We start from the raw sequence: 18,100 nt of genomic DNA on the forward strand, positions 1-18,100 counted from the left end.
ACCTCAAGGTAGTGACTACAATCACAGTATTTCTGAATGGATCTCTATTTTGTGGCAGGGGAATCTACAGGGAGGATAGTTTTTACACATTCCCCTACAGCTACACAAATATAATTACTGTATTGTCTTATAAACAGTTTTCTTTAAACTTTAAAAAAGATAGATAAAAAGGAGTTCCCAAAGTTTAGAAAGAAATCCATTCATCAAAGATGAGTAAAAAACTCATTACTTTTCTAAGGCCCTTCTTTCGTTTAGTCCTGCTTAAATGCAAAAGCTGGTAACTTCACCTGTACCAAATCCATACCAAAGTAATAAACTATTTAAAAGTAAGTGGACTTTGTCCACATGCTTTATATTTAAATTGTTTCATTTACTATGACATCAAGGCTTGCTGAAGCAAAGTAACTTGCCAAGGTCAAATTGAAAAGAAAATGAGTGGTCTCGCTGGATTCCAACTCGGGTTGGTGTTGTGTTAAGCCAACATTGATCCAAATTTTCAAGACTAATGCGACCTTCTGGGAACTCAGTGTAGGAGTGGATGCGAAGAAATAGACACCAAAACTACTTTCAACGTGCTTTAAAAACATCAACTATAATTCAGCGACCATCTTTTGAGGGCTGCTACAATGTGCTACATTCAACTCACAAGGATTTATTTAACTCATAACAACCCTGGAAGAATTAAGCCAGTTCACAAACTAATAAGCTGAAACCTGAACATGCCCGAAAATGTATAGTTAAATTAAGTAAATACAACTAGTTCCAATGATCCAGAGTATCGTCAAGCTGTAGCTAGGGGCGGCGCGGGGGGGAGGAAGGAAGTTTAGTAATCATCCAAACTTGGGTTAAAATCTGGTTCTGACATCACTCTCAGAAGCACATCCAGGTAACTACCAAAGAGGTAAGAGGGGGACTCGAGATCCCACTACCAGCGCGGAGAGAGACTAGGAGACTAGGACGGCCTAAACGCCAGCCCCTTCCTAGCCCAGACTGCCACTCCGGGTCGCACGCGTTACAGTTTCATAGAACTCTCCGTCCAGCCAGACTTGGGGCCCCACCCCTTCCGGAACCCCTCCCCCACTTTTTTCTCACGGCGCTCACCAACATGGGGACTCCGTAGCGAAGGGTCTTATTCTTGCGCAGGGCGCGCCTCACCGCGTGGGCGAACATGACTGAACTCTCCGACCCGCTTGGAAGCCCACCCAAACAGGCCAGCGTGGCCTCCCGAATCTCAGTGGCTCAGGGTCCCTCCTCCGGAGTACGTCCTTTACTAACCTTTCCTTTGCCTCCCAGTGCAGGGCCCTTCTAGATAGGTCTCCGCCAGGCAAAAGCAATCGATCCGTAGTAACATACTCACGCTTCCCCCCGGAAATTCGAGCGTCAGAGGTTTGGTCCGGCAAGCTGGTTTGCAATCTGGACTTAGGGACTTAAGTCGTGTTTGTGGTAATCGTCAAAGGATATAGAAACCTGTGCCTCCTGTGTTGTGGGTCTCTTCTTAGAACACTCCCTGGCACATAAAATCAGCTCAAAATCTGTTTTTAAAAGGTTACTTTGAAGCCAGTACTCTAGCCTCAATAGTTACGTGTGGGATGGGTAGTTTACCAGCTTAAAAAAGATGGGGGGGGGAAGTGCTTCGAAACTTTAGGTTTAACGTTAATTGGTTTAGTGGCTTGCTATCCGTGAATTTTTAATGCTAGTGCTTGTATTGCCAGGTTGCGTGTAATCTTCAGTCATTTATGAATGTATAGTTTCCACTCATTCATCAGCCATCCAGCACACCTTTCTGTGGGACACAGAGAAGAAAAGATATGATCCCTGCCTTAAAGAGGCTGGCAATCTCATGGGCACACGAATGAACCATGGGTAGCTTGGGAGACAGACCTCCCCCTCAATGTGTGCCATTTGCCAGGGTGAGTCAGAGAAAGCCTCAACTGTCAAGTGTTTGAGATGACATAATAGTATAGAGTGCAGGTGACATGACTCACATTTCCCATGCTATCCCTGAAGTCTTTCCATCTATCCCTGCCTCTTTATTGCCACTGAAATATTCCTGGTTTAATCCCTTATCATTTTTCCATCTATTAAATTCGCCCCTAAGTGTCTCTAGAAAGGAAATTCCTGATCTCCTTCCTGCCTTTAGGCTGATCTAGTTAACACTCATATCTAGGCCCACCGGGTCTAAAACAACACAAACAAACAAAAACCTTAATTATAGGGACTTCCCCGGCAGACCAGTGGTTAAGACTCTGCACTTCCAAGGCAGAGGGCACCGGTTCTATCCCTGGTGGGGGGGAACTGGGATCCCACATGCCATGGGTGTGGCCAAAAAACTTAAAAAACAAAAACAAAAACAAAACCTTAATTATGAACTCAAGTCTGTCTCCCACACTGCTGACAGTTATCTAAGAGACATAGATAATGATGAGATTCTCTTTTTTTTTCTGCCTACAATAGTCACTCCAATTTTCTTAGCAATTAATTGAAGGGCATTTGTAATATGACTTTGGCCTGCCTTTTCTACCACTGTTCTTCATTCACTCCATGCTCCATCCTGGAGGAGATATTAACTCCCTGAGTAATGCATGAACTTCCACATCTTCCAGATGCCACTTTAGGGACACCAGGTTCTTGAAGCCTCCCTTAGTCCACAGGCAATGTAAATTATTTCCTCTTCAGAGCTCCACTAGTCTTTGACTAAAATAATCACAGAGCTCTATGACACTGTATTGTCGGTTTTGGTGTACAAAGTCATTGTTGTCCAAACAGTATATAAGAAATATGAAAAAAAGGAGAGTGGAAAGAATACTTCAGTGTTTGAATTTGAACTTTAGGGTTTTGTTTTGGGTTCTGGGGCTGAGAAAATGTATCAACCCCCTCCCCCAGAGCATCACCTGAACCAGGAAGATTTTAAAGTGATCAGGGTAAGGTTTATTAAAGTAAGACTGCTAATCCCTTCTCTTACCCCTATTTCTCCAATCTTCCCCAACCCCAATCTCTCCAAAAAAGAGACACCTTGCAAACCTGGGGACTGGAGCAGTAAGAAAGGTGGGAAGACTTAGCCTGAGAGGTTAAGTCACACTACACAGTTGGTAGTGCTGGGAGAAAATTATTTGGATTCATGGGAAAGAGTCTGGAACAGTTGTAGAATGCAGGAGAATTTAGGATTGCAGAGATGGTCTTGTGAACAGGGTTGCTATGGTTTATGAATAGTCTCCTTCAGTGCTGTGATTCCTTTGTATTTTATTTTGAATTATTTGGCTTACACTTTTTGTTGTATGTTTGTTTGTTTAATTCATCTCTGTGAAGAGACAGAAACATATAGGGCCATAGGATTTATTAGAGAATATATTGTGAAGTGTGCCAAAATTTGTATATGGCATTGCCTCTCACCTTATTCACTTCCTTTTGATACTTCAGAACTCATACAGCATCCAGGTTAGTCATGTGTATTACTTCTCCAAGTTTTCCTCATATCTTAAATGTCAAGGACACTGTTCTAAAAGTCCAGACCTTTTCCTACCTTTTCACTACATAAAATGTCACCTTATGGATCTGACTCCAATAAAGGCTGGCACTCAACGAATAGTTAATATTGGATTAAATCATATACATGTATTCTAAGTAATACAATAGCTAATAATCTGTTATCCTTTTCAGATAAAGCATATATTCAATTTAAGTGAATATAGGTCTTCAGTCTCCCATTTATTCCATCATCCAAATAAGCACTTGTTAAGAACCTTGAAATGATCTCGAAGGAGCAACTAAATAGTAGGTATTACAAGTATGCTGGAAATTTTTCATGAGATAAAATTTGGGGCACTGTGGCATTTAAGCACTTAAGAAATGTTTTGCTGAAAGCCTGCATTCAGTTTTAAGGTTCGTTGGATTCGCTGGCAAAATTACCACTCCTTTGACACAAATAAACAGCTTTAATCCACTCTTTAATGAAAGCTGATTTAACTTAATTTTAATGTACCATCATTAGAAGGAAAGGAATAAGAATATTAGAGAAATATAACAGGGTATGCATCACTGAATTGGGCCAGCACCTACCTCCAGATCCAAACAGAAGCTGGGAAGTTCTGAGTAACAGCAAGCTGGAGCCCCAGTTGGGAAGGGTCCTGGGTGGTGCGTCCACCCCACGGGTGAGACTTCAGATTATAGTTCTGGGGGCTTCCATTTGTAATTCCAGGCCACAAACTGATACCAGTTTGCATGCAAAAATGCAGCTTGGGATTCACTTTAACAATGCTGTTGATTTCACCATGTGAGTCACAAGATTTTCCAGACTCCAGGGGACTGGCCAGGTCCTCAGGGCTCAAGAAATTGCAAGACCCACTCCCTTTCTTATTGTAAACACCATTTAACTTGCTAGCAGCAATTGTTAGGTGTGCAAGCAGGCGTACAGTCCAGGCAAGTTCACAGGTCGCTCAGAGGCCTGCTTCTGCCTCTGAAGGCTGAACAAGACTATTTTACTAGTTTTACCAACAACAAATAACATGTATCCTCACCTTAAGCATCACTGCTGTATACCTCAGTTTACCTATTTGTTAAATCAAAGTGATATTTGTCATCACTTTTACAATTCTCACAAAAAACACAAAAGAGCTCATCAGTATGGCTTCTGCTGCTTTCCCATAAATATGACTCAAATCCCATCTGTGTGTTTCTAGTGTTAATAAACAGAAAAATAGTTGACCCAGCCATCTTAACTGTCACGCTTCCATGTGGCAGTTTACACAAATTTACACCCAGAAAACAAGGCATCTCCACCGTCCATGCCAGTCCCTCAGCACTAGTATGTTCTTGATATCTAGCCAAGTTACATAATCCTCCAGTATCTGCTCTACCATCACTAACTCATGCAAGTACATGGGAGTGTTGTTATCAAAATCACCAATCTTGAGAGCTTTAATACCGAAGTTAGGTTTTAGAACTACAGCCAAATTTAATGGCTATGGTACAGAAAGATTATTTCATGAATCATCTGGTTTCATAACTGATATCTAGTATATAATTTAATTCACTAAAAATCTTAAAATTTTGGAAGAGCATGATTCCAGACTCATTTTACAGGTGCACACATTGAGGCTCAGAAAGGTTAAGAAGCTTGCACAATAGTTCACATTTGTATTCCTTGTGAACTAGTACAAATGCTCCAACTTGAACTAAACTTCCTATAACATTTGACAATACTCTCCTTGAAATTCTCTCCTCCCATGGCTTCCATGAATGTTTGGCTCCCATGGATCTTCTCCAACTTTGAGACTTCTTTTTGTCTTCTTCAACCTTAAACCTTCAACTGGGGTCTTTAGGTCTCTTCCATTTTTTTTATTTGTCCCAGTGACTCTCAAACTGTAGTGTGCACAGGATCTCCTGGAGACTTTATCAAAACACAGATTGCTGTGTCCCATCCCCAAGGCTTCTGATTCAGTAGATCTGGAATGGGACCTGAAAAACTGGATTTTCTAACAAGCATCCAGATGCTGCTGCTGGTGGTGGTCCAAGGACTACAGTATGAGAACTACTGCTGGATCCTCTTTTGCTGGGTAAACTCAACTTTCACTTTGGCTTCAAATTTTATCACAGTGTGGATGACTTCTCGTACATTTCCACTAAATGGTTTTCTAACACCTCAAAGGCAACATTCCACAAAGATCTCCTTCTGGACGGGGTAGGGAGTCTTTCCCTCCATTCTGTCTAATTTCTATGGCTATAACTAGAGAGTTGGCTACTCAGTTTCCAATTCAGTCCAATTTCAAACCACTTAAAATTAGTACTTTACATTATTCAACTAGGAAATTCACTGTTTTGACCTTTATTGCATATTTCTCCTATGATAGTGATCATTAACATCTAGTTTTAGAATAATTCATCTTCTGTCTTATTATTTTTTAAGTATTTAAATATTTATTTATTTATTTATCTGTGCTGGGTCTTAGTTGCAGCATGCGAGATATGCGTTGTGGTGTGCAGGGCTCTTAGTTGCGACATGCAGGATCTAGTTCCCTTATCAAGGACTGAACCCAGGCCCCCTGCATTGGGAGAGCTGAGTCTTAACCCCTAGATCACTAGGGAAATACCATATCTTATTACTTTTTATAGAGTATAGGCTATGGGATGAATGGAACTGTGTCTAATACATTTCTGTCTCCATGACTTTTTTATAGTCCTAAACCATAATTCATAATTTTTGGAAAAACAAATGAAATGGCAACTGAAAAGGTGACAAGAGTTTCCCATACCATGCTATACAGTGAAGAAACCCCCATTAGTGATTCCTAAGCCAAACAAAAATCTGCTCCATAACACTTTGCAGAGAATCAAAGATAACTCTTCTATACAAAAATGCTAGAGATCTCTTCTGTACAGATTAGTGAAAGCAAAAGGAACTCAAAGTTAAATGCATTGTCTTGAAGTACACTTACTACCTTGGTTAAAATTAAGTTTCGGGCTTCCCTGGTGGTGCAGTGGTTAAGAATCCGCCTGCCAATGCAGGGGACACGGGTTCGAGCCCTGGTCCAGGAAGATCCCACATGTGCGCCACAACTACTGAGCCCGAGTGCCACAACGACTGAAGCCCACGTGCTGAGCTGGTGCTCTGCAACAAGAGAAGCCACCACAATGAGAAGCCCCCACACCACAATGAACAATGAGGGGTAGCCCCTGCTCACCACAACTAGAGAAAGCCCATGCACAGCAATGAAGACCCAACACAGCCAAAAATAAATAAATTAATTTATTTTAAACAAAAAGGTCGAACATAACAAGTACTATGGAAATTGCGAATTTACCATTAAGAACTAGGCAGTTGGCTGTGACACAGGAAGAAACAGTCATGCTAATTGAGCCAAACCATATCTTGCAAAAGTCTAGTGCAAAATTTTATTCCTCCTCTATTAAGATCTTCTTGGGAACTATTATATAGGTACTTTTACTGGTTCCTTAAAGGAATTTACCATTTCATGGTTTCAAGAGCCTTTTCCCCAACACTGTATGATCACCGACCTGATATCAACTTCCTTTGCCAGTTGTTTGAAGGTTTCTGGAAGAATTTGAGTTCTTATGGCTTGTCCTTTATGTCCTCCCTAGGTGAAAAGTTCTTTACTGTCTACTTATGTTGGGTATCCCTCAAACAAAAAAGTATCACTTTTTGTGGAGCCCCAGAGTTGATACCCAGGGAAAATTTAGAAACCCAAGAGGAAGGATTGGAGTCTAGAGTGATCATGAGAAAATAAGGCAAATTTGAAAACAAACGTAAATGAGTAGTTGGTGTTAGAATGGACTGCTGGGTGGAGAATCTAGATGTTAAAGGTTTAATCCTTGGAGGTTTCTGCAGAGGTGCAGGTTGGGCTATGGGGAGAAGGTCTCTGAGGAGCATTGTGGCCTCCAGGAGGCAGTGCGGAGAATGCTTCTAGGGAACCAGGTCTAAGGTGTCCCCAGGACCAAACAAGCTTGAAAATACAGAAGGCATCTGGGGAAATAACACTAAGTTGAGAATTTAGCCCGAAAATCAGTGGGGGAGGAAATACACGAACTTTAAAGTTTGTAGGAAGACCCTAAGGTAAAGAATCTGGTATTTTTGAGTAACTGAAAGGCCAGGGAGGAGAGGGATCAGAGAGAAAGCATGGAGTGTGGAGTGAAATGAGTTTGGAGAAAGTAGGCAGGAATTAGATCATGCAGTGCGTTATAAGTGGTGCTGAGTATTTTGGACTGAATCCTATGGACAGCTGGAAACTTCTAGGGGATTTCTAAGCAGGGGAGAGATGGGAATACAAGCCACCCCACCCCCTCGCTGTCCCCCAGAGCCAGGTGAACAAGGGGTGTCCCATGGGTAGCAGCTGCAAAAACCAGGCCACCTGACATAAAAAAATAAGTCACCAGCAGTATGGTGGAGTAAAACTGCCCTCCAGGAGACACTGGTGCACTGGAGTGTAGCAGAGGGAGAGCTTTAAGATAGTGCCCACCCTCCAAGGTCTCAGAAAAGGATTAGAGTCAGCCCTTAGATGAATGTTTAGTTAGAGGCCTGCCCCTCAGATCGCAGACATAATGATTAGCTAATAGGCTTCCTTCACAGAAAGACCAAGCTTTTGGGTCTGTTGCCTTTTGCTGTATCCTGGGGGTGGTAGCTGTTTAAGAACTCTTTCTCTCTTGGCTACAATCCTGTGGGACCCAAGAGGTTAAGCCCCACTGTCCTCCAGAGCCAGGCAATGTAGAGGTATCTCCTGGCAGCAGCCACAAGTATCTGGGTGCCAGACAGAGGGGTATGAGCTCCTTTCTAGGTGACATCAATTATTACAGTCCCATGGGACAGGAACACAAACTCCCCTGGCCTCCAGAGCCATGCAGTTAAGATGCATGCCTTTGGCAGCAGCAGCAAAGATCTGGGCAGCAGACGCATGGCATGTAAAAGCTCCCTTCCAGGATATACTGGTGCTCTGGAGCATGGCAAAGGGAGAGTGCAAAGATGGCACCTGCCAGTCTCTGTCCCTGGAGAGTATTCCAGCAGGCTCCCAGATGTATGTGTTAAATTAGATGCCTGCCCCTCAGGCTGATGCTTTAATATAAGCAGGTGAGCCTCCTTCACTTTATTTATTTTTTTCAAGCTTTATCTATACAATTTTTATTTTATATTTTTTAATTACAATGTTTTCTTCCAAGTTTATTGAGATGTAATTGACATACAGCACTGTATAAATGTACAGCATAATGATGTAACTTACATCATGAAATGATTACCACAATAAGTTTAGTAAACATCCATCCCGTAAAGATACAATATTAAACAAATAGAAAAAATTATATTTTCCTTGTGATGAGACCTCGGGATTTACTCTCTTAACGACTTTCATATATAACACACAGCAGTGTTAATTATATTTATCCTGTGGTACACTACATCCCTGTATTTATTTATCATAAAACTGGAAGTTTGTACTTTTTGACTAACTTCATCCCTCCCAGCAACCCTGCCTGCGGTAAGCACAAATCTGATCTCGTTTTCTGTGAGTTTGTTTCTTTATTTGTCTGTTTGTTTTGAGGTATAATTGACCAACAACGCTATATTAGTTCCTGGTATATAGCACAGTGATTCCATATTTCTATACATTTCAAAATGATCACCATGGTAAGTCTACTTACCATCTGTCACCATACAAAGACTTTACATGATTATTGACTATATACTCCACAGAGTACATGTCATACCCATGACTCATTAATTCTGTAACTGGAAGTTTCTACCTCTCAATCTCTCCTCCCCTGCCTCCCCTCTGGCAACCATCTGTTCTTTGTATCTATGACTATGTTTCTATTTTGTTATGTTTGTTCGTTTGTCTTGATTTTTATTTATTTTTATTTATTTTTAAAATAAATTTATTTATTGTATTTATTTTTATTTTGGGCTGCATTGGGTCTTCATTGCTGTGCACGGGCTTTCTCTAGTTGCAGCGGGCAGGGGCTATTCTTCATTGCAGTGCGTGGGCTTCTCATTGTGATGGCTTCTCTTTGTTGCGGAGCATAGGATCTAGACACGCAGGCTTCAGTAGCTGTGGCAAGCAGGCTCAGTAGTTGTGGCTCGTGGGCTCTGGAGCGCAGGCTCAGTAGTTGTGACACAAGGTATTAGTTGCTCTGCGACATGTGGGATCTTCCCAGACCAAGGCTCGAACCCGTGTCCCCTGCATTGGCAGATGGATTCTTAACCACTGTGCCAACATGGAAGTCCTGTCTTGATTTTTAGATTTCACATAAAACTGAAATCATATAATATTTGTCTTTCTCTGGTTGACTTATTTCACTAAGCATAATACCCCCTAAGGCCATTCATGTTGACACAAATGACAAGATTTCATTCTTTTTTATGGCTGAGTAATATTTTACTTTATAGATATATTGTATTGTGTGTATATATATATATATCAAATACATACCACATATATATAAATACCTATATATACATACCTATATATATATATATATATATATATACACACATATATATACACACACACACATATATATATATGTATATACACATATATATCACATTGTCTTTTTCTATTCATCTATGGATGGACCCTTAGGTTGCTCCCATATCTTGGTTATTGTAAATAATGCTGCAATGAACATTGGGGTACATATATCTTTTAAAATTAGTATTTTCATTTTCTCTGGATAAGTAACCAGGAAGGGAACTGCTGGATTGTACGGTAGTTCTATTTTTCATTTTTTGAGGAACCTCCATACTCTTTTCCATAGTGGCTGCACCAATTTACATTCCCACCAACAGTGTATGAGCGTTCCCTTTTCTCCACATCTTGCCAACACTTGTTATTTGTTGTCTTTTTGATGATAGCCATTCTGACAAGTGTGGAATATCCCTAATGATTACTGATGTTGTAAACCTGAAACTAATAGAATGCTATATGTCAATTATACATCAATACAAATTATTTAAAATGTACTGATGCAAGGGGCAACATCATCTTTAAGGAGTTCAGCTGAGTCCCTCATCTGTAGAACAGTTCGATGATACATTGTCACAGACCAGTGTTTGTTAAGAGCTCTGAGGATAATGAATTCTCCCAAGTAACAGAGGTCAGGGGCTGCACTTAAGAGCCTGAAACTAGGGGACCAGAATCAGCATCAAAATTGCCAATATTGGAGGGGCTGCTGAAGTGATTTACCTTTTACCTAAGGACTTCTGAAGGGCTAACAGACAATGTCATTCTAAGACAAACAGATGAGGAGCCAAAGAGAGTGCTGCTTAACACCTATAATCAGAAGAAGGCAAAGTTGGAGGAGCGGGAGACTGAGAATGGTTGCACCAAAAAAAAAAAGAAGAAGAAAAAAAAGAAAATAGTGATGCCTGTTCAGTTCATGGAACAAAGCTGATTTTCAAATACAGAATCTGTTGACTAAAGAGACCACTGGGTTTCTAGGAGGAGGGACATATCAACATCGTGACAAATAGATTATGTAGTAATTCTCCCAGTCCTTTCCCCAAGAAACCTACAACCATTTCCTTGGGAGACAATATGGTAGGGATAGAGAAACAACTAGAATTGAGAAGATTATTGGACACAGTGTCTGCACTGATATTGATGCTCAGACTCCAAAGCATTTTCATAGACCCTGAAATAGTGGGAGCTTATGACATCAGGAAATAAGTGGTGTCCTAGCTGGCATACATTTTACAATGTGTTCAGTGGTCTGTAGTCCAACCCAGTGGTCATGCCTCCAAGTCCCCAGGTATATAATTGGGATTGGTATCTTAGGCAGTGGGGATAATGTCCTTATAAAGTCCTTGGCATGCGGAATAAAAGCTATCATCATCACTGTGCAGGTGGAAGCCTCTTAAACATACTTCTGGCCCTGGCCAAGATAGTGATTCAAAGTCAATATTGTGTTCATGGTGGGAAGATGGACACAAGGGTCACCATTAAAGACAAAAAGAGGCAGCAGTGGTTGTACATATCATATCTCCATTGAAATCACCAGTCTGGCCCTAACAGAAACCTAATCAATCCTAATGAGGGATTGTAGACAACCAACTCTCCCAAGGAGAATGTCTTATTGTGGGTTCTGGATCAGAAATAGTATCATTCCTAGAGGATATTAAAATGACCTCAGGTGCCTTGGCATGCAGCCATTGATTTGGTAAACTAGTTAATTTCTATACTGATCAGAAAAGAGTATCAAAAAATGGTAGCATTCATGTGGCATGGATAACCATATTTGTGTACTTGCCTCCAGGGCCATGTTCACCTCCTTGCATCTGACATAATATTATCTGAACAGATCTAGAGTCTCAGAACCTGCAGAAGACATCGTACTGATTCATTATATCAAGAGCATCATGCTGATGGGACCAGGCGAACATGAGTTGGTTAGTCCATTACAAGTCTTATAAGGAGATACACATTCCAAGGTTAAGAGATAAACCCTACAAAGATTCAGGGACAATTCACATTACTGGAATATTTAGGGTTACAGTGGTGTAAGTCATGTTCAGGCATACCCCGAGATTAAAGGCAAGTTGCTTCATGGTGCCTTCCCTACCACAAGGAATGTGATGGCTGATATATATGCTGCTTTGGGTTATTGAAGCAAACATTTCACACCTATGAATACTATGCTGGATGATAATGAAGTGGGAACACAAAGCAAGGAAGGGCCTTGCTTTCTTGCTAGCCTGTGTAAGCAGAGCCATAATTTGGGCCATAAAGTCTGGCACAGCTGATGTCTTTGACCCAGTGGGAAACTGGTGGTAGGAGTAAAGATGTGCTGTGGAATCTGTGGCAGGCCCCAAAGGAGAAGCACAATGTAGGCCGTAGGGTTTTGAAACAAGGCCATGCCATCTGTGTCATGGAGACTATGGAGAAACAGCTCTCGGTGCATTGGGGGAACCTGAGCAAAATGAGCTTTTAGTCCATGTGGCCCCGTATGAGCACGTGTCCTGAATCGGCAAGTATCAGCTATGTTTCTTTGGGGCTGCCAATCCATAAAATCAGATGGATCTGGCAGCAATTCACAGAAAACTCAAAATAGAACATCCAATACCAAGCTCATACAAGAGGAGAAGACATGGGTACGTTGTATGGGCGGGTATTTGAAGTCATCATATCATTCACCATGGTTTCACCAGTCACTTCACTCAGCTTCCATATATGCCCACATGGAGGTTTTGTTCAGTCAGCTAAATGAGGAATAAAATGCCTGACTTTGGTGTATGGATGGGTAGGCTTGGTATGTGGGTTGAAACCAAACATGCAAGATGACTGCATAACATTCCTCTTCAAGGATGACTCTAAAAAGAGAGAAATAATAAAAAAACATATTATTGGGCAGTTTTAGGTCTAGTACCTTGGTCGTCTACCCTACGTGGAAGGTTTCTAATTAGATTACTTGAGGTGGCCAAGAGCCTGACGAGCTGGTCAGGGCCTAGAATAAAAAAGACTAGAGCATCAGAGAAAAGGTGTTCTAGAGTAGAGCTCTGTGGCTGCTCATATAGCTTTAGTCTGGAAGTGTGAAGCTTTTCTTTTTAAAGTATAGTTGATTTACAATATTGTGTTAGTTTCATTTGTATAGCAAAATGATTCGGATATATATCTCTCTATATCTGTACCTGTATATCTCTCTGTCTATCTCTATATAGTGCAGATTATTTTCCATTATAGGTTTTTAGAAGATATTGAATAGAGTTCCCTGTGCTCTACAATAAATCCTTTTTGCTTATCCATTTTGTGTACAGCAGTTTGTATCTCTTAATCCCAAACTCCTAATTTATCCCTCTACTCCCTCCCTTCCCCCTTTGGTAACCATATGTTTGTTTTCTATGTCTGTGAGTCTGTTTCTGTTTTGTATATAGATTCATTTGTATTATTTTTTAGACTCCACGTATAAGTGATATCATATAATATTTGTCTTTCTCTGTCTGATGTACTTTACTTAGTATGATATTCTTTAGTTCCATCCATGTTGTTGCAAATGTCAGTATTTCATTTTTTATGGCTGAGTACTATTCCAGGATGTGTGTGTGTATGTGTGTGTGTGTGTGTGTATTACATCTTCTTAAGCCAATCGTCCGTAGATGGGCACATGGGTTGTTTCCATGTCTTGGCTATTGTAAATAGTGCTGCTATGAACATTGGGGTACATGTATATTTTTGAATTAGTGTTTTTGGTTTTTGCGGGTATATACCCAGGAGTGGAATTGCTGAATCTTATGGTAGCTCTATTTTTAGATTTTTAAGGAACATCCATACTGTTTTCCATGGTGACTGCACCAATTTACATTCCCATCAATAGTGCACGAGAGTTCCGTTTTTCCCACATCTTTTCCAGCATTTATAATTTGTAGATTTTTGATATAGCTATTCTGACATTTGTGAGGTGATACCTCACTGTGGTTTTGACTTGCATTTCTCTAATAATTAGTGATGTTGAGCATCTTTTCATGTGCATGTTGGCCATCTGCATGTCTTCTTTGGAGAAATGTCCATGTTGGTCTTCTGCCCATTTTTGATTGGATTTTTGTAGCACAGGTTCATGCCTATCAAGAAGCATCCATCCTGGAAAAGGCCCTGAACAACCAGGCAGAGAAAATGACTTCGCCAGTCAACATTAGACAATCTTCACCATTGACTACCATGGAACTGGCACAATGGGCACATGAACAGAGTGGCCATGGTGGCAGAGGTAGTGGCTACACTGAGCTCAATAGCATGGACTCCCACTTGCCAAGAAAGTCAGTCCAGGTACTACCGTCTCTAAATGTCCAACTTGCCAACAACAAAGATCATTGCTGAAGTCCTGAGAAGTCATTATTTCTCAAGAAGACCTAGCAGTTAATTGGTAGGAAGTCAACTACCGTGGGCCCCTTCCAATCTGGAAGGGCTAGCATTTGGTCCTCACAAGAATAGCTATCAACTCTAGATGTGATAAGTAGCCTTTTGTGCCTGCAGAGCCACAGCCAGCACCAGTATTGGGGGCCTGCTTATGAAATGTGTGATCTTTAACCATGGAATCCCACGTGGCTTAGGATGTGAACAGAGACCTCAGCCTTCAGTGAATGAGGTAAAGGAATGGGCCCATCCCAATGGAATCCATTGTTTGCATCACGTCAAATATCCACTGGCAACCACCCGCACATTGCGCTGCAATGACCTACTGAAGGCACAGCCGAAACATCAGCTCAGAAACAATATCCTGGAAGGATAGAGTGCCATCCTTCAGGGTACAGTGTGTATGTTCAATCAAAGACTGCTATACGGTACTGTATATCCATTATGAGGAATATATGGGATCGGGAAGCAAGGAGTAGAAGTTGGGTGGTCCTACTTACCATGACTCTTAATGATCCACTGGTGGCTTTTCTGCTTGCCCTCCTAGCAACTGTGTATTCTCCAGGGCTGTAGGTAGGTCTTGGTCCACAGAGAATGCACTTTTGCCAGGGATACAGCATGAATGCCATGGAACTGCAAGGTACAGTGGCCATCAAGGCTCCTCAGTCATCATATGTCTAAAGACTAGCTTGTGAGAACAGGAGTCACCATTATGGATAGAGTCATTGACCTGGAGTAGCAGGGGAGTTAAGGCTGCTATTCCTCAGTAGAGGCTTGGAGGATTACCTGTGGAACCCAGGTGATACTCTTGCCAGACTCCTGGAACTCCTTTGCTTGGGCAATGGTAACTGGAATGGACTTATGCAACAATCTTGACCTGAGAGTCTCAGACTCCTCGAGGATAAAGATGCAAAATTTTTAAATAAACAATATGAAGAGTCTCCTGTTTTTCCTGTATGTTGTACTCTTCCCCATCTACTTTCTCCTTTCTTATACTCATACCCCATGAGTATCTAAAACTACCACAAGTCTTGCAGAAACAATTCTCAGCAATAGTGTTCTGTTGGTTATCAGGACTCCTTCAAGGGGCAGGATAATAGGAAAGAGCCTCAGGCACTAATTTTGGTTAAAGGTGAAAGTGCTGCTAAAGTTAAAATACAGGACAGTTCCTCCAATTCTTCCTCTTACAGAAACCCTGAGCCTGCTTCAGCTATGAAGTCACCTGGACTGCTGTTGTTCTCTGATATGCCTCAACTCAATGAAGATTTATCCTCTATTGGAGTCACATAAATCTTAAAAAAAAATTGGTGCCATTGCTTGGGGAGAGGGTGGAAACACTTCCAACACTGCCTGATGGGGTCAAACACAGAACTGATCAAAGAACCCTAATTTTCTTTGGTGTGGAGGTAAGTCCTCCTCCTCTTCTTATTTTTTTGTTTTTTGTTTGTTTGTTTATTTGTTTTTTATAGTTTGGAGTTGCAGGGCTGTGGAGCTCTTGAAGGTCAAACTTTTGTCAGACTGAGGTCAGTATTTTCCTTTTGCTTTCTGGAGATCTTTGGACGAGCAGAAGATTAGGCATTTTTCCTAAAGTAGGTCATTTCCCTCTTTCTACCTCAGATTTCTTTTACCCAGGGAAACTCCTATTTTACCCAAATTGCTGGTCAGATTTGCTCTAGAAATATGGTCTGTCAGAAGGACCCTTTCTCTATTAATTTCTTCTCAAAGTAGCATGTGTTCATTCAGTACCATCTCAAATTTAGTTTCTTGGGTGTGTCAGACTTGTGAGTGTGGCACTTAGAAGAAAGGGCATTAGAATAGCCATCACACCACGGGCAGCCTACCTCAGTTGGTACAAAGAAGACAAGAAAGGAAATACATTAAACAGATTCCAATACTTTGAGGCTTCTTTAAACGTCAACCTTCTTCTCCTCTCAAGGCCTTTGACCTTCTCTCTACCTCTGTTTCTGTCTCTCATAACCCCACTCCTTCCTAACATCCTTACTAGCCTGATCTCTCCTTTCTTTTAAGCTCCCTTGCTTTTCTGCCCTTGTTTGATTGGGAGTAATCCAACCATGTTAACTAGGCTATACTTAATCTATCTCACAGTTCTGGCACCAGTTAGAAACTGCTTTTTAGGAATATTCATCTTAGGTCTTAACATGAGACAGCCACCTTTCAAAAAAGTGTGGCCTAAACCTGAAACATCAAATGTTATTTAGAAGTACAAAATGGACTGACAGACCACCTGCATCCTCACATTGCCCAGTTCTGAGGACTTCCAAGCAAAAGATGATGGAAGCATTGCTGTCACCCTTGTTTACACACTGCACATTTGGTATCCATGATTTCCTTTTTCCTACAAGTGCCCCTTAGATATCCTATAATTTTAAGGGATCTAGATCAACAGTCAAAGATAATATTAATGACAAGCTGAAAAGGAGAGTTTCCATTATACCCAAAAGGAGGGGAGAAGTGGCTGTTTGATTACAGTGTCTATCTTCTGAACAAAAATATAGCACAGCTAAGATATCAACATGAACTAGGGACTCCAGACTTGAGGCAAGCCCTCCCTAACCTGAAAAACTTCATGGAGCATGGACTAGTGGGGAGGTGCGACAGACATCACACCTCCTGTGCAATCCCTGTTCCAAAGATACAAAGCTCCATATTTGGGGGTGCAGATGTAGGCTTCTCTGGGGGATCCCTTCACCAGACAAAGGACACTGGAAACGGGCTAGCTCAGGGAATGAGAGACGTGAGTACAAAATCCCTCCCCCCAGTTACAACTCGGTATTTGCCCAGCCTGTGACCACCATCCTCTCCATGGGAGAATCTGACAGAAAGACAACGTCTCTGTCTTCCTCCTTAGACACCTCCAAAGAAAACAAGAAAAAAGGGGTAGATCTGGGAGACAGATTACATGGAGGCCAAGTGAGTGTGAACACTAGCCAGGAACAGGGACAAGCCCTCTCGGGGTCTCCAGCCACAGTCAGCGGCACCCTCCTGCCCAGTGAGCAGGCCGGCTCCTCCAGCACCCTGCTTCCAGAGACGGGGATGGGAGGGGATTTCCACCCTGGGTCTGAAGCCGAGCTCTGCTGTGCCATGGAGCAAGCGGAAGAGTTCCTCGGTATGAAAGCCACAGGCTTCACCTCAGGCAACCAGCTGAAAGCATTTAACTGCATCCCCGTGGACAGTGCCAGGGCAGTGGAGTGTGATGAACAAGTTCTGGGAGAATTTGAAGAGTTCTCCCCAAGGATCTATGCACTGAATGAAAACATATCCAGCTTCCGCTGGCCACGCAGGAGTTCTGATAAGTGAAGCGAGAGGACAGACAGTAGGACCAGGGTAGAGTCACTGCTTGAAATGAGGATAAAGCTGCACTGGTCACCCTTTGTAATAATTATAACACAAAATGAATATTAATGAAGGATATATTCCTCAGAAAAATAGACTTTGTGAATCGAGGAGGAACTCAGGATCACTGTGTATCAGTGGGCCAAGTTAGATTTTGCTTGCAAGATTTGCTTTTCAGGCCTGACAATTGTTTAAAGGCAAAAGTCACTCTCTAGCTTGAGTCACTTTATAGGCATTTGTCTGCCTTTTTTTTTTCTTTTTTTAATCTTTATTGGAGTATAATTGCTTTACGATGGTGTGTTAGTTTCTGCTTTATAACAAAGTGAATCAGCTATACATATACATATATCCCCATATCTCCTCCCTCTAGCGTCTCCCTCCCACCCTCCCTATCCCAC

The 18,100-nt window shown here is 41.6% G+C and overlaps 1 protein-coding gene and 1 pseudogene across 2 annotated transcripts in view; one reads left to right on the forward strand and one right to left on the reverse strand.

The window, feature by feature from the left end:
- Positions 1-1,315, reverse strand: part of COX16 (cytochrome c oxidase assembly factor COX16) — a 33,943-nt gene extending 32,628 nt beyond the window's left edge. Inside the window, exon 1 of the mRNA XM_081229448.1 lies at positions 1,102-1,315. Coding sequence (XP_081085574.1) covers positions 1,102-1,170 — 69 coding nt within the window. The 5' untranslated portion in view covers positions 1,171-1,315. The remainder of the gene's footprint in view (positions 1-1,101) is intronic.
- On the forward strand, positions 1,169-17,666 carry LOC308614100 (UV radiation resistance-associated gene protein-like; annotated as a pseudogene). Its single transcript has 3 exons — positions 1,169-1,258; positions 14,049-14,261; positions 16,589-17,666. The product of its transcript is annotated as a UV radiation resistance-associated gene protein-like (transcript).
- The last annotated feature ends 434 nt before the right edge of the window (positions 17,667-18,100 follow it).

This window comes from Mesoplodon bidens (assembly GCF_964165515.1).
Source record: "Mesoplodon bidens genome assembly, chromosome: 3".
Lineage (NCBI taxonomy): Eukaryota > Metazoa > Chordata > Mammalia > Artiodactyla > Ziphiidae > Mesoplodon > Mesoplodon bidens.